The sequence below is a fragment of the Arthrobotrys flagrans genome, assembly GCF_004000055.1.
Source record: "Arthrobotrys flagrans strain CBS H-5679 chromosome Unknown unitig_1, whole genome shotgun sequence".
Taxonomy (NCBI): domain Eukaryota; kingdom Fungi; phylum Ascomycota; class Orbiliomycetes; order Orbiliales; family Orbiliaceae; genus Arthrobotrys; species Arthrobotrys flagrans.
In genome coordinates, this window is record NW_027137556.1 from 1,798,455 (window position 1) to 1,812,755 (window position 14,301).

The 14,301-nt window shown below is 46.3% G+C and overlaps 5 protein-coding genes across 5 annotated transcripts; 2 read left to right on the forward strand and 3 right to left on the reverse strand.

Annotated features, from left to right (window-relative positions):
* Window positions 1-612: 612 nt before the first annotated feature.
* On the reverse strand, window positions 613-1,537 carry DFL_008536 (uncharacterized protein; the record flags this gene model as incomplete). The annotated part of the gene is made up of 5 exons (XM_067638283.1): window positions 613-762; window positions 869-925; window positions 1,100-1,193; window positions 1,281-1,394; window positions 1,527-1,537. 5 exons carry the CDS (start codon window positions 1,535-1,537, stop codon window positions 613-615), a joined length of 426 nt encoding a protein of 141 aa, XP_067486186.1.
* A 655-nt stretch (window positions 1,538-2,192) lies between these two features.
* On the reverse strand, window positions 2,193-2,683 carry DFL_008537 (uncharacterized protein; the record flags this gene model as incomplete). Its single annotated transcript, XM_067638284.1, has 3 exons — window positions 2,193-2,383; window positions 2,457-2,469; window positions 2,549-2,683. 3 exons carry the CDS (start codon window positions 2,681-2,683, stop codon window positions 2,193-2,195), a joined length of 339 nt encoding a protein of 112 aa, XP_067486187.1.
* A 1,720-nt stretch (window positions 2,684-4,403) lies between these two features.
* DFL_008538 (uncharacterized protein) lies at window positions 4,404-6,664 on the forward strand (the record flags this gene model as incomplete). The annotated part of the gene is made up of 14 exons (XM_067638285.1): window positions 4,404-4,453; window positions 4,533-4,564; window positions 4,633-4,655; window positions 4,716-4,859; window positions 4,927-4,974; window positions 5,034-5,079; window positions 5,139-5,177; window positions 5,258-5,422; window positions 5,482-5,589; window positions 5,660-5,957; window positions 6,028-6,198; window positions 6,262-6,276; window positions 6,350-6,488; window positions 6,563-6,664. 14 exons carry the CDS (start codon window positions 4,404-4,406, stop codon window positions 6,662-6,664), a joined length of 1,380 nt encoding a protein of 459 aa, XP_067486188.1.
* Window positions 6,665-9,442: 2,778 nt separating this feature from the next.
* On the forward strand, window positions 9,443-10,174 carry DFL_008539 (uncharacterized protein; the record flags this gene model as incomplete). Its single annotated transcript, XM_067638286.1, has 3 exons — window positions 9,443-9,601; window positions 9,696-9,878; window positions 9,953-10,174. 3 exons carry the CDS (start codon window positions 9,443-9,445, stop codon window positions 10,172-10,174), a joined length of 564 nt encoding a protein of 187 aa, XP_067486189.1.
* A 193-nt stretch (window positions 10,175-10,367) lies between these two features.
* On the reverse strand, window positions 10,368-14,239 carry DFL_008540 (uncharacterized protein; the record flags this gene model as incomplete). The annotated part of the gene is made up of 7 exons (XM_067638288.1): window positions 10,368-10,538; window positions 10,596-12,191; window positions 12,253-12,805; window positions 12,865-13,055; window positions 13,107-13,372; window positions 13,435-13,943; window positions 14,007-14,239. The coding sequence occupies 7 exons, from the start codon at window positions 14,237-14,239 to the stop codon at window positions 10,368-10,370; spliced, it is 3,519 nt and encodes a 1,172-aa protein (XP_067486190.1).
* Window positions 14,240-14,301: the final 62 nt, after the last annotated feature.

Sequence of the window (14,301 nt, forward strand, 5' to 3'; positions counted from 1 at the left end):
TGGATGCTGCAATTTCAGCCCTTTTTTATCCTTTCGAAAGAAAGAAATACCTCCTGATATTTGTATTTTAGGCTTTCCCTCTCTCCCTTTTTTTTTTTTTTTTTCGATTTCCAATTGCAAGGGTGCTCTGGCGGGGTTCATTATCTTCTGCTCTTGTGCTGTTCAAGTTGGACTCCCGTTTTTCTTTATCCGTCTTTGCATTTCGTGGTTTTTCGATGGATGTTGGGATTTGATTTCTGATAGGTATTGGATTCATGTCACCGAATATATCCCCTTTTTTTATTCGGATCCTCTGTAAGCCGAATGGTATATACGACGGTACCCAAGGACCCAAGTACCTAGGGACCTAGGTAAGTAGCTACCTACGAAGGAATACTCTGGAATTTAAAGATCAATACCACCGGCTATTGAGCCATCGAAGGCAAAGAATCCCATCAAAAGTATATACCACCTCTAATATTACAACCGATACACACTCCCCAGCCCATGATTCAGGGACGCCGTTATTACCCAAGCCAAAAACCACCCCGGGAGCTAAACCTGAAATAAAAAAAAGCTGAAGCGGAAGAAGAGCCGACTTTTTTCACCACGGACCCCCCTTGAGAAGAAATCCTAAAACAACCAAACGTACCAAAACAGCAGAGACACGGCTCCAAAAAACGCAAGCCATGTCTTCCACCCTACGCCCGTCTTTTCGGCCATACGTAACATCCTATTCATCGTTCCGCGTAGTTTGAATCGGGTGTTTTCGAATGTATCGTTCTACGACCGAAAAAAACCAAAAGCGAAAGAACAAGTCAGGAAGAGGAATTCCAAATATATTTCGGATCGAGGTAGATGAGGGGCAGGGATGGGAGTTGATATTTACCATCGAATTGATCATCGTAGTCGAATCTCTGACGTCGACACCGATGGCGGTTGTTATCTGGTTGGGGTAGGACAAAAGAGCAGCTGTTAGTCGGTTTTTTCCCCACAGATTGTGTATGTATATTTAGATATCGCTCCCAATTGCGCAGCTGACAAAAGGCCACTCCCCTTGCAGCTGTACCAGCGGGTATTCGTATCGTAATCAAAAGAAGACGAGGAAGAAAGCGCATACATCCTTCAACATTCGCACTTTGGCACTCATAGCCTCAATCGCTGCATCATTCTGCGACTCCAATTCATCGAGTACGGCATGGCTGTATTGTCCCCTATTGTTTCCCGATGCCCTTCGTTAGCCCTGGGTCTTCCTCCTCCCCGGATATTCCGTATCGACGGGTGGGCAGGGAAAAAAGAACCTGCTGTTGGGTGTCGCGGGACGGTATCCACCGGTGGGAACTCCCAATCCTGACCCGGAGTCGTAGCCGTCGTGACCTACAGGTCGACCATCGCGCTGATGGAGACCTCCGTACCTGTTTCGCACACGTGCTCGCAAAAAAGGCGGGTGGTTAGTCGGTTGGGTATTTTTGTTGATTTGGAATTATTGCTTAACGGACGGAAGTCGGGATGCCGTGTCGGAAGCACGGGGTAGGGGTATTTCGTACCTGGAAGTCATCTAGGCATATGGTGTTTGGATTTTTGAAGCTTTGTTGGGAAAATGGAGATGTGGTGATTCGATTTGAGGTCGAAGGGGCCTGGAGAAAAGCGGCGCGTTGCAAGCTGGCCTGGAGTTAAAGCCGGTCGGCTTGGAAGAAAGGCTTGTCACGTCGTTTCGGAGCCGTGCGATTATGTAGGGCCAACGCAGCCGCATATATGCACACCGCTGGTCGAATCTGGTCAATCGGAGAGATCGATGGATGGAGGATCGATGGTGATGCTATTGTTCCATCGCCATTTTGTTTCCTTCTTATCGATTCGTAGTGGAGTAAAGTACATTCTCATCTTCTTTGCTCGTAACAGGAACAAGACAAGACGTTTAGGTTCTTTTTTTAGGTTAATCGCTATGCATGTGCATGTAGAAGCTTGAATCCTTTCCCCGTTGCATTGATCCTTACCACCTCTCTTTCTTTCTAGGGTGAAGATGCTTGGGAATAATGGTAATCGAAAAAGAAAGAAACAGGAGATAAAAAATAATGCTTGCGCTAAAACGAAAAGAGGTCACGACGTTGTACCCAGGCTGCGCCTTTAATGTAATTCTAGAAAAGCGGTGGAAGAAACAAAACGGGACACACAGTCTATTCAGCTAACAAGTAGGTGTAATAGTAGGTACTTTAGTGTTCCATCCTGTCAACATCTTCATCCTCGGGGGCAGGCTTCTCCTGGAAGTCCTCGTCATCATCGTCATCATCGTCAAGGCCGGTCTGGTCGACCTCGGCGTAGTTGATGGACTTGCCACGGGTACGGCCGCCAGGAACGATGTTCTCGGGGGTGATTTCATCGAGGGGGTCGTGTTCGACTTCTTCTGCGAGATGTTAAAAAGAAAGTGTCAATGGGAGATATGTGAATGCCGAGGATGGGATGTATCTTTCAAGTACCTTCGGGCAACGCCTGTTTCGCGGGATAACATGTTAGCAAAGGGTTCCTTTCGGTCTAGCCACTGCTCAATTGGGTAGCAGGATGGACCTACGTGCTCATCGAACGTTTCTTCCTCTTCGTCTTCAGAGGATTCTTCTTCGGTTGCAGGGTTGGCAATGGTGTCCTCCAGGAGCTTGCCTTTGCCCTTATCAGGGGTGGTATCCATGGCGTCGTCGTATGTGGACATTTTTGCGGATTTGTATCTGAGAAGGAATCAAACACGTGCTGTTGAAGAGACAATGACGAAGGTCAGTAAGAAGTAGGTATTTTTTTTTTGTTTTCTGTCTCCCACGTTTGAGTTCGCGTGTCGATTGGGCGGTAGTAGCTGGCGACGCGGGACGAAATTGAAAGAGGGAAAAAATGAGGGGTACCAGAAACGAAAACTCGGAAATAACAGCTCGAGAAACAGAAATCGCAGGCAGAAAGACGCGTGATCCGGACCCGGAAGGGAGATGGAGCTCAGGGACGTACCTTTGAAGCTTGGATCGTAGCAGGATGGGGAGCTGGGTGGTTCCAACGGATCTGGTTGGATGGTGGAAAGGTTGGTCGGGGTTTGCTTGCCAGAGATCGAGAGTTTGGCTCGCTTGGTGTGGGACCGTCCAGACGGCAACACAGCTGCTCTGTTCTCAGGCATCTTGCATATCGCATTGAAAATCTCAAATATCAAACGCCACCACCACCACCACCACATTCCGTCGAGCTTCCATGCGGGGGTCTACCCTTAGTCTATCAATTGCGGGGCTAAAGAGCACGGGTGGCCCACAGTGCAATTCCTATTTTTAATAGTTACTCTCCACGGCATACGGGATGGACCCTTTACATAATCACCCCGGGCCTGGCCAACCCTGTCGGTTGGGTTTTCCTGCCGAACCAGCGTCTTTAACCAAGGCGAAAAAGGCTATATCGATGGCGTGATTGACTTCGGCGTCCACAAAAGCACCTGCAATTGGAAATCTTCGAAAAAAGGTGCTCTGGCGACCTCCACGGTGAGACGACTTCAGTCCAAAACTGTGGTCTAGGTCTCCGCATCGGATGTCGAAATATGTCTCTGTACCCTGAACATGGCATGATACTATGCCAATTCTTTCCTGAGATTGTCTCTTGTGAAAGGATTCCTATGTAGCGTAGAGCTAAAAAGTCGGTCGGTCCTTGGGGGGACCCCGATGGCTTCGAGATGTTATATAAGCCCCGCGCTCCTCCTCCCTCTGTCGACTTTCATTTCGCAATACTTGCCCTTCATCCTCTCGACGATTGTCAGTAGCTTCCAGCCTAAAATCTCGTTTTTGCGCCGTTTTTTCTCATACTAGTGAGACTCGAGTTTGCTCTTTCGATGTGAGTAAAACTCGCCGTTCGAGTTTTCTTCTTAGTTCCGGCGCTGTACCACAGGCCTTATTCATTTGTAAAGAAAAGAAAGAAATATCGGTCGGCTTTCTGTGGGATAAACTTCTTCCCCATAGCCCGGTGCCTCATCTCTTATCGGAACTTTTTCCGATACGTGCGCATCGGGCTACGTCATTTATATCTAGTTTCGCGAAACCTTCGTTCGAGGATCGCGCAATTTCCATATTTTATAGCATGCTACCTGCAGCCGCACCCCTCGGGCTATGTGAACGGCTTAGCGCCCGGAACATCTATCAAACATAGATGAGGGGTATGAGAGGTGCAAATTACATCCATATCTGCACTGATATAAACCTTTTTTTTTTTTTTTTTTTTTTTTTTGAAAGTATTTCGATAATTTCTTTCGATACTTCAAACTGCGCTTCAACGTCGACGGATACTTTGTTGCATTTTTGGCGTATCAACGCAGAATCCTAACCAAAACCTTCTACCATCGTAGATTATTCTTGCGCCCTCACGCTAGAAAATAATACTATTTCGAATACATACCCGATCCATCGTTCATAATGGCAGAAGAATACAAACCAAAGTTTGAGACTTTGCAGCTCCACGCCGGGTAAGGGTTTCACTGTTTGAGAGCCAGCTCTTATCTCGTTTGCGACGGGTGGATACTGATGATATACGGTTCGATACAGTCAGGAGCCGGACCCAGCCACCAACGCCCGAGGTATTACCGATATATATACCCGATAGTATTTTCATTGGTAAACTAACCTCGGATCTAAATCTTCAAAGCCGTTCCAATCTACGCTTCGTCTGTATGTTTATCCGACTAGGCTTTCATATGATGGGAGAAGGCTGATTTCGAAATAATGTAGTCCTTCGTCTTCAATGATTCCGCCCATGGCGCACGTCTGTTCGCCCTTCAGGAGTTCGGAAACATTTACTCCAGAATCATGAACCCAACGGTTGATGTGTTCGAGAAGAGAATCGCTGCCCTCGAGGGTGGTGTTGCTGCCGTTGTATGTATCATATTCTCGGTTCGCTTGCGATATCGGGGTCGGTTTTGGCTAACGGGACTCGGAATAGGCGGCATCCAGCGGTCAATCCGCCCAGGCCATGGCTATCTTTGCTTTGGTAAGGCCCCTTTTCTTGTTTAAAAGGTTGTGGAGGGGTGGACTGACATCCTCGCCTAGGCCCACGCTGGTGACAACATTGTCTCGACATCCTTCCTCTACGGCGGTATGAGACAGCGATCCGAAGACTGTAACTTTCCCATCCTAACAAACATACTATCGTAGGAACCTACAATCAATTCAAGGTCCTCTTCCCGAGATTAGGTGAGCCGCAACATAAGCCTGAACTCCACATTTTGCGCGCGCACGGAGAGGCTAACCCTTGCGATTTTTCCGGCGCGCAGGAATCAATGTCAAGTTTGTCACCGGAGATAAGCCAGAGGACATCGCCGCCGCCATCGATAGCAAGACCAAGGCCGTATACATCGAGTCTATCGCAAACCCGAAGTACAATATTCCGGATATCCGTGCGATCGCTGATATCGCTCATGCCGCTGGAATCCCACTTGGTATGTTTCGAATGGTACACGAGAGGTCGATATAACTTTGCTAACGTAACGGCTTAAAGTCGTCGACAATACCTTCGGTGCTGGTGGTTACCTGATAAGGCCGATCGAGCACGGTGCCGATATCGTCGTTCACTCTGCCACAAAGTGGATTGGCGGACACGGAAACAGTAAGCCTTCGAAACCCTCTTCTCTCCATCCGGGTCCGTGGAGACTAACCACGCCCTTTTTGACATCCAGCAATCGCCGGTGTCATCGTCGACTCCGGAAAGTTCGACTGGGGCAAGAACTACGACCGATTCCCACAATTCACCGACCCTGCACCTGGCTACCACGGCCTCAACTTCTGGAAGACCTTCGGTCCGATCTCTTACGCCATCAGAGTCAGAGTCGATGTCCTCCGTGATCTCGGATCCGCATTGAACCCATTCGGCGCCTTCTTGTTGATCACCGGTCTCGAGACTCTTTCTCTCCGCGTTGAGAGACACTGCAGCAATGCCCTCGCGCTTGCTAAGTGGCTCGAGAAGCACGAATCAGTGTAAGACTTCTAACCACTTCTCACTCAAGAGATCCGATAAACTGAAAATACATTCTTCCGAATCATCCAGTTCCTGGGTTTCGTACCTCGGTCTCGAAAGCCATCAATCCCACGCATTGGCCAAGAAGTACCTCGACCCAGCCCGAGGATACGGTGGTGTCCTTTCGTTCGGTATCAAGGGAGGAGAAGACGCCGGCCGTATTCTCGTCGATAACCTCAAGCTTGCATCGAACCTTGCCAAGTATGTTTTTCTCATTTCATATCCAAGAACTCCCACATTTGCTGACTTTTTCGATTCGTATAGTGTCGGAGACGCCAAGTAAGTACTTACTTACCGGTCCGTGAGGAGGAAAGCGCGGGACTTCAAGTACTAACGTAATCGCAAACAATAGGACTCTCGTCATTAGCCCTACCGCTACCACACACCTCCAGTTGACCAAGGAGGAGCAAATCGCCTCCGGTGTCACCCCTGATCTCATCAGAGTCAGCGTCGGTATCGAGCACATCGACGATATCATCCACGACTTCGAGGTATGTTATCCTACAAAAAGAAAATCACATCGGGGGGTATACGTTTTTACTAATACGTCTTTTCAAAACCATAGCAAGCATTTGCCAAGTCCGGAACTCCAAGCACCGGCGGCGATGCTTCCGCTGCCGCTGTTGTCGGTGATGCTGAGAAGGCTGTTGCTGGTTTGACGGTTTAAACTTCTTCTTTTCAATCTTTCAGCGGAGGAATTAACCGATTTTGAAGATCTCCACGGATGGATGATATTCAAATATCAGTAAACATGGGCTCGCGGGGAGGGAAAGGGCATCCATATCGCTGCGAACGAAGTTATGAAGCTTATTTCCTATTTAATGAACACATTTTTCGATGTTTTCTTTCATTTTATGTCTTTCGCATTACCAGTATTTCTGGGGAGTATAGGTACCTAGGTAGTACTAGTTAGTACTATGATTCAAATTATTTGAATGCCCATTTTTGGGGTTTACTGGATCTCTGAGCTTGACTTTTAATTGATTCGAAGATGTGGTGAATCCGATAAATCTTAGCCTTCTGGCGGACACTTGCAGGATTGCCCGAGGAATCGAATGGTAAATTTACTTGTGTGGCAACCAAAGCCTTCATGATTTTGTCCCCAACTTACGAACCAGTGGTTCGCCTGAACACTCGATTCATCCAGGTACCCCCATCTGTGGAATGTCTGCGTTGTCTCCCACGCACCAGCCAGTCCCGGCTAACGTAATCCACCCACCTGCGAGATGTACCCCAACGCGAGATGCTATTTTTCACCGAAAATTCAAAATTTAATGCCTCCGGGACCTCGAAAACGTGAAAATGGTGGTGAAAACTATTTTAATTAACTAATTTTACATTATTATTAAAAAAAATTAATAAATTATTTGTGAAATCGACGGTTTTCGTCGAAAAAAGTAAAAAAATACAACAACACAACGCAATTCGTCCCGGCACCCCCATAACCCCCCCAGGTGCTACTAATCCTTCAGGGTCCAGGTCCAAAACTGCTAGGCATAATCAAGCTGCCTGTTATTAGCGCTACGAGTTCGTAAAGATATCCCTAGAAATCGAACAGCTACTTGCTTTTTAACTGCCTCGACAGCTGCTTTAATTTCAACATCCGCTAACACCCTCGCTTTTGATAAATGAGTTTTACCCCCCTCCTTCTTATTCCATTTCGTTCTCAATACCTTAGTTAACTTTTCATTAGTTACTTCGAGAACCTTACGCCTGGGGAAGAATTCAGCTACAACTTTAATAATTTTGTTATATTACTGTTATAGCGAAGAACTAAGATGTAGCGCAGTTAATGCATCCACTGCATCGATATATGTCTGCAGCGTGCGTGAGCATTGGAGCGTTAGAAACGGCTGGACATTAGACTCTTACAACAACTATAATTCATGCTCTGAAATGATTTCACGCAGCGATTCGATATAGTCCCTCTTTTGAAATTTAGGCAATTTTTTTAAAATTCGTAAAGCGTCGAAGGGAACGAGTCCAGCTCCCTTCCAACCGCCAATAATATAGCATTTCGTGAACACTTTAGTACACGCAATATTAATAAGCTTCTTAAATTCAGGTTTCCTAATCGCCACATCCTCAAAACGTGAATATTCGTTCACCTCTCTCTTATAAGCGATGGCGTAATGGCTGAAAAGTCCGACGTTAAAAGGTTGAAAATAGTACGTAGAATGCAGCAGAAGACAGAAGAATATAATTTTATTTTTAAGATAGAAGTCGATAAAGTCTACAGTAACGTAGGATTCATAACTATTAAAAATTAACAGTCGTTTTAAACCTCCAACAATTCAAGCAATAGTAAGTTGAAAGTAATTTTTTAACTAAGCCAAAGAAAGATATTCGTTTATTACGCCTTTATTACTAATACTCTAGAGCTACTCTTCTCTCTTCTCATAATTATAGTACCAATCAAGAATATGAATTTTGCTTAAATAAATAACGAGCGGAGAACAATATTCTCCCGTCGCTAATATACACTCGACTATGATCACATTCTCTCGAGTAGCGTTATAAGCACAGAATCGCTGCTTTTTACAGAATATAAGTACTATAATAATTTCAGGCTTTCTAAACCCAATTATAAACCCTTTTTCGTCCATATTCCATATATTTTCGTTCAAAATCTTATAAGTTTTCACGATTTTATTATAAAGATAGAATTAATGTAGCATCGATTCGACATCATTCGTCTTCCCATATTTCGACTCTAATAAGCGACTACGAACTGTCATTAATTAAGAATAACGTACCAGAAATTTATAATATTAATTTATACCCACTAGTCTACCTGCTATTTTTTCTGCTATAGCTTGAAGGATGTTGTAATTAAAAGGGAACTTAGATTTCTATAAGTTCTTTATATATTTCGCTAAAACTATTTCTTTAGTTTAAGTAAGTAGTTGTTTATACTAAAACTGGCGGTTCCCCTAGGCGGTTTAGTCGGCAAATTAGTGTTCCAGTATTAATACTAATATACTATAACTCTCTGTTATATATTTTAGGGATAACACTTTTTCCGTTTTCAATACTTTTAATACTAAACGAATTCTCTCTTCTTTTTTTGAATCAATATTACGACGTCGAATCGGTAGTATTTTCGATAAATTTAAAGAACCCACTCTTAGACTTTGAGCAAAAATTAATGAATTTCGATGGTAAATACAGAGAAGAACGAATCTACAGAAAAAAGATAGAAATTTCGGAGGAGATAAAGAGTTGACGAAGAGAACCACTCAATCCTAACACGGTTAGCATCTCGCGTTGGGGTACATCTCGCAGGTGGGTGGATTACGTTACCTCCCAAGCTCGAGCTGCCAAATTACGTATCCCGCCGACGAAACTACCCTCCCCAAAAAACCTTCCCGAAAACCTCCCCACAACCCAGCTGCGAAAGGCGCAGCGCATGTGAAAAGTTATCGCGCGCAAAAAGGCCACGGCCATGGAAGCCGATAACATCACTTTCAAAGCCTTCGAGAACGAAAAGGAAACACCTCACCTCGATGCCCTGCGGTCCTTGATATCCGACGGCCTCTCGGAACCTTACAGCATCTACGTCTACCGTTACTTTTTGCACCAGTGGGGGGATCTGTGCTATCTTGTAAATACACCCCGCGCCCCGACGGCAGAATACCTCTTTGTAATTTTTTTTTTCGAAAGCAAATTGTTAATAGGATTGTTGTATGAGAAAATAGGCACTGGACGGCGAAAACCTCATCGGCGTCGTCATCTGCAAACTCGAGAAACACCGCGAAAATGGCGCGAACAGAGGGTACATCGCCATGCTCGTCGTGAAGGAAGAATACAGGGGTAGGGGACTGGCTACGAAACTCGTCAAGATGGCTATAGACGCCATGATTCTTAGAAATGCGGACGAGGTTTGTCCTATTTTTATTCCCTCGGAGTGGGTTTTCTTATACACCGATAACTGATCGACCCTCTTGGTATTCAGGTCGTTCTGGAAACCGAAGTGACCAACGCCGGCGCTATAAAACTCTACGAACACCTTGGGTTCCTCAGAAGCAAGAGACTTCATAGATACTATCTAAACGGCAACTCGGCATTTCGACTGGTTTTATACCTCAAGAGTAATTCCGAGGCCGCTCAAGCATCGGGAGGCCATGGCCGTGATCATCTAGATGCAGATGGAGACATGGATATCGCAGATGGCTAAATGATTCATGACATAAACAAAGCTCCAACAAGATCCACCTCCTTTTTACTTCAATATACCCTAGATGCGTTATGCGTTTTCGGAAATACCAATTGACTTTAACATGGTGAATCATGATTGCCACCGATTAATCAATATCCTTGAAACAAAAACGCCGTTCCAATGTGAAAAGAAAAACATATTCATCATGATATCAAGCCGTGCCTTGTACAACCCTGAACCCTGCGGCGACTACCTTTTGGATCTCCTCATTCTTGTGCGGTAAGAGGGAGAGCGCATAGGCAACATCATTCCATTGTCGTTCGGTATCACAGCGTCCCAGACGGGCCGCTAGCTTCTCCGAAAGCTGCTTGGCATGTTTATCCTATATGCGCCGTTAGCACGAGAGCCATGAAAGGTAACCGGGAGAGTTTAAAAGTACCTTCTCAATAAACGAAGTCAAGAACTTCACAATCCTCTTCAAAGACTCCTCCTCAATATTCTGATCCGCAGTTAGAAGCGAAAACACATCAATGAAGTGATTATACACCGCATTATCCTTCGTAGCCAACTCGGTAAAGAACATCTTTGCCAAATCAGCAATTCCTTTATCTTGGTCCTCCAAGCACTTCGCCATCTCCCCGAGTTGTCCCTTAACTTTCACCTGACCGGCCAATATCAAGAATGTCAGGGTCATAAGACATGTCCTTTTCACCGATGCCTCCTTATCGTTCAAACGGCGGTATAGGAAGTCCGTGTTTTCATCAATCAAGTGATTGAAACACACTGCCATGTCTCCTAACCCGATAACTACATTGCTCCTAATGATAGGATCTGTAGATTTCTCCATAATGGTTATCAACAGCGGTAGATTGTTCTCGCAGAAGTCGGATGAGACACACATAAACTTCGCGAGGCACAAGGTTGCGGTGGCCTGAAGGTTGGCATCTTTGTAGTTGGTATTGCTGGAACATATCTCCGTGAGCATCGGTCCGAATCGAGCTAAAAGCGACCTGTTCCCGTAAAGCAACTCTCGTTCGCGAATATGTTGCATTGCATCCGTAAAGTCGTCCTCGTTAGTACCGCCGATAAGGTCCAACTCGCTTTGGGCGGTCTGAGCAGCCGCACCTCCCTTCTCTGGAGACTGAGTGGTTGTTTTTAGTTTCTCTGACGCGGCTTTTCTTCTCTTGAAGTCTAACTCGTGTAGTTCCAAGTGGACGATTTGCTTGATAGCAACGTGACCAACGAGGAACAGGAGCTGGGAGAGTTTGATATTCGCATCGATACCATCCTCTGGCTTTGGGGGAGCCGATTCGCCGTCCTCCTCAATCTCCATCGCACGGGGGGCGCAAAACACGCCCTTAGTCTTTCTATGGATAATTTCCGTAGCCAGAACGTCTGGATGCTGTGATAATGCGTATATAGCATTCACCGCTTGCTCAGCTAGGCCGAGCCAGTCTTGGCTGGCGGAGGGAACCTCCAAGATTGCTGCCAACTTGATGAGAACGGCGTGATTGTTGGTGAGCCTTGCCATCGTGCTTGGGCTGTCTCGTCTGCCGGTGGGGCAAATATGCTTGAGAGCAATGCAAGTATACTTGGCAAGTGCGAGGTCGGCTCTTCCGAGGGCACCCAAGCCGATGCGAAGGAGGGTCTCGAGATGCTTGATCACAATCTCTGGATCTGCGACAGCGAGCATTCCGAGACATATTATAGCCCCTCTTCTCTGCGTCCGCGAGATTTCCTTCTTCTGCACACCGTACACCTTCCACAGTTTTTCAATAACCGCTTCGGGGATCTGACCTGCCTTCATCATTGTGCTCAGGAGAGCTTCGAGAGATGTTAGTTCTCCAGACGTTGCTCCAAACGTCAGACTGATAATATTTCGAGCCACATAATTCGCAGCGTCATTGGGACTGAAGTTCGTTGGCGCCTCAAAGTAGAGCATTTTGTAACAGTCGATCAGATGGGTTTGAACACTTCGGCCTTCGTCGCTGTTTCCCTTGGTCCAGATCAACCGTAGCATCTTGCGGATGCCGCTCTATTTAAACTGTTAGCTAACGTTGAACCCCCTTCCAAAATATTGTGTCATTATGACATACCTTAGAAGGCTCGACTCGATAGGCATCCAGAACCACAAAGAAATCCATAGCTTCGATGACTTCGCTTTTATTCCGCGACCCAAGCAGCTGCGTGACCAGGGCAGCAGCGGTATGGAGGGAATTTATAAACCGAATGGCGTCCATATAATACCGCCTCGTCAACTGTAGTTTTGTGATTGCCTCCGACGTTGCCATTTCCTCTGGGGTTGGACCCGCAGGCGGCTGATGGCCTTCTTCGCCATCGGCTTCGTGCATAGTGACATCCTGCAGTAAGCTTTCGTCCGCAGATGTTTCGTCTGCTGCACCCTCTCCAAGACCTGGAGCTCCCGGCGGTGGGCCCAATGCGTCTATTTCTTCGTTCACTTTATTTAAACGCTCGGTCCACTCTTTTAGGGCAAGCTGGCCACCGTGGAGTACACTGAAAGGGTGTGTAGCAACAAGACGTCCGATGAGTTTAATGGCGTTCCTACGAACATTGCTACTTTTGTCCTCGAGGCTGCGAGTAGCATGTTCCGTGATTCTTTGTCTGCGCCCGGGGTTCTTTATTTCCAAACTAAAGTTTGCATCCATGAGTTAGTACACCTACACTTGTGAGACCGCGGGGCTTCTTACTCGCAAAGTTTGCTGAGAACCTGCATCAAACGCGAGCGGCAGTAAGGATTGATATCTAGAAACCTCTCTTCTAGAACATCATAGAAGGACTCAATCTGCGACTTATGAGAATCCGTCCGCTCGTCCTCTTTTGTCAAATCTGCGATGAGATTGCCGCAAACTTCGATAATGCCGCATCGTAGCGTATACGACTAGTATCCGGTCAGTAAGGTCCTGACACTGTCTAGAGTTCCAGCACATACTTCGCTATCTAATAGTTTAATCAACAATGTCATCTGTTTGAGGACGAGGCGAGGTGCAACTTCTGCGAGCTTGGCTAAGAAAGTTGATATCGATTTTGGTCCCTTAGTATCATTGCTGTTGAACTCCTTGTTACTAACTTCTCGGAGAACTTCGTCGGCGAGCTGGGGATAATCGAATTGCTCGTCTAAGATTTGTAAGAACTCAGCCATCGGCTCCGAAAGATGTTCAAAATAAGACAGGTTTTGTACGATCGAGATTTGGGCACCTAAATAATACGTCAACCTTAGTACCTAGAGGAATATACCCTTAGGGCAAATATATAATTACCATAAGCGTGGCCATGATGTTTCACAGCCAAACAGAGTATTTTGAAGCAGTGCATCTTCATTGGAACACTCTTTATTCGCTGTTCATTCTCGAACATCAAATATACGGGCCTCGTAAAGAGGCTGATGAATGTATCTCTTTCAGACGTTGTTAGGAATATCCTAGACAGCTTGAGCTTCATTACTCTCGCCATGATGTCCAACGTCTGAAGGAGCTGCGAGGATGGGTCCCACACTCCACCAGTACCCTTCGAAACTTTCGACTTGGTACCTCTGCCTCTGGCAGCTGGAGCGGCCTGGTTACTCTTCTCTTGCATTCTGGTTTCCGTCGCACTGATAGCCCATAGCAGTAGGAACCCATATGCCTCCAGTAGTTCCTTGTGCAGTTCAAGATCACCCGGGTCGTCCGATTCTAACTCGCTATGTACGATAGCAGCCGAGGCAGCCAAGCCTGAGGCAACTAGATCCAGAACCTTGCTCGCAGATATACCCGGAATCAAAGAAAACGACCTGTGCGCGGCAGCCAGCTTCGTTAGCATATGAAGCTTTCTAACGGTGGTCCGGGAGGCCTACTTCAGCAAGCATTGTAGGTTGTCAAAGTTATCGTCTTTTAGGATAGCATCCGGGTTTATTGTGACAGCTTCCACGATAGGGTCTAGGACAGGATTGACCTGCCCTGCGGTGAGAGGCTCTCCATTTTCACTTATGAGACCGGGATCTGCATCTGGACAGGAAATGGTCAACGGGTCGTCGAGGTAAGCTCTTAGCGAGGCCGCAAGCTCGAATGTGTATTTTGATTCCTCCATTACTTCGGAAAGAGGCGTTTCGAGGGTCGTGAATGATCTAGATATCGAACGAGAAGCTAGAT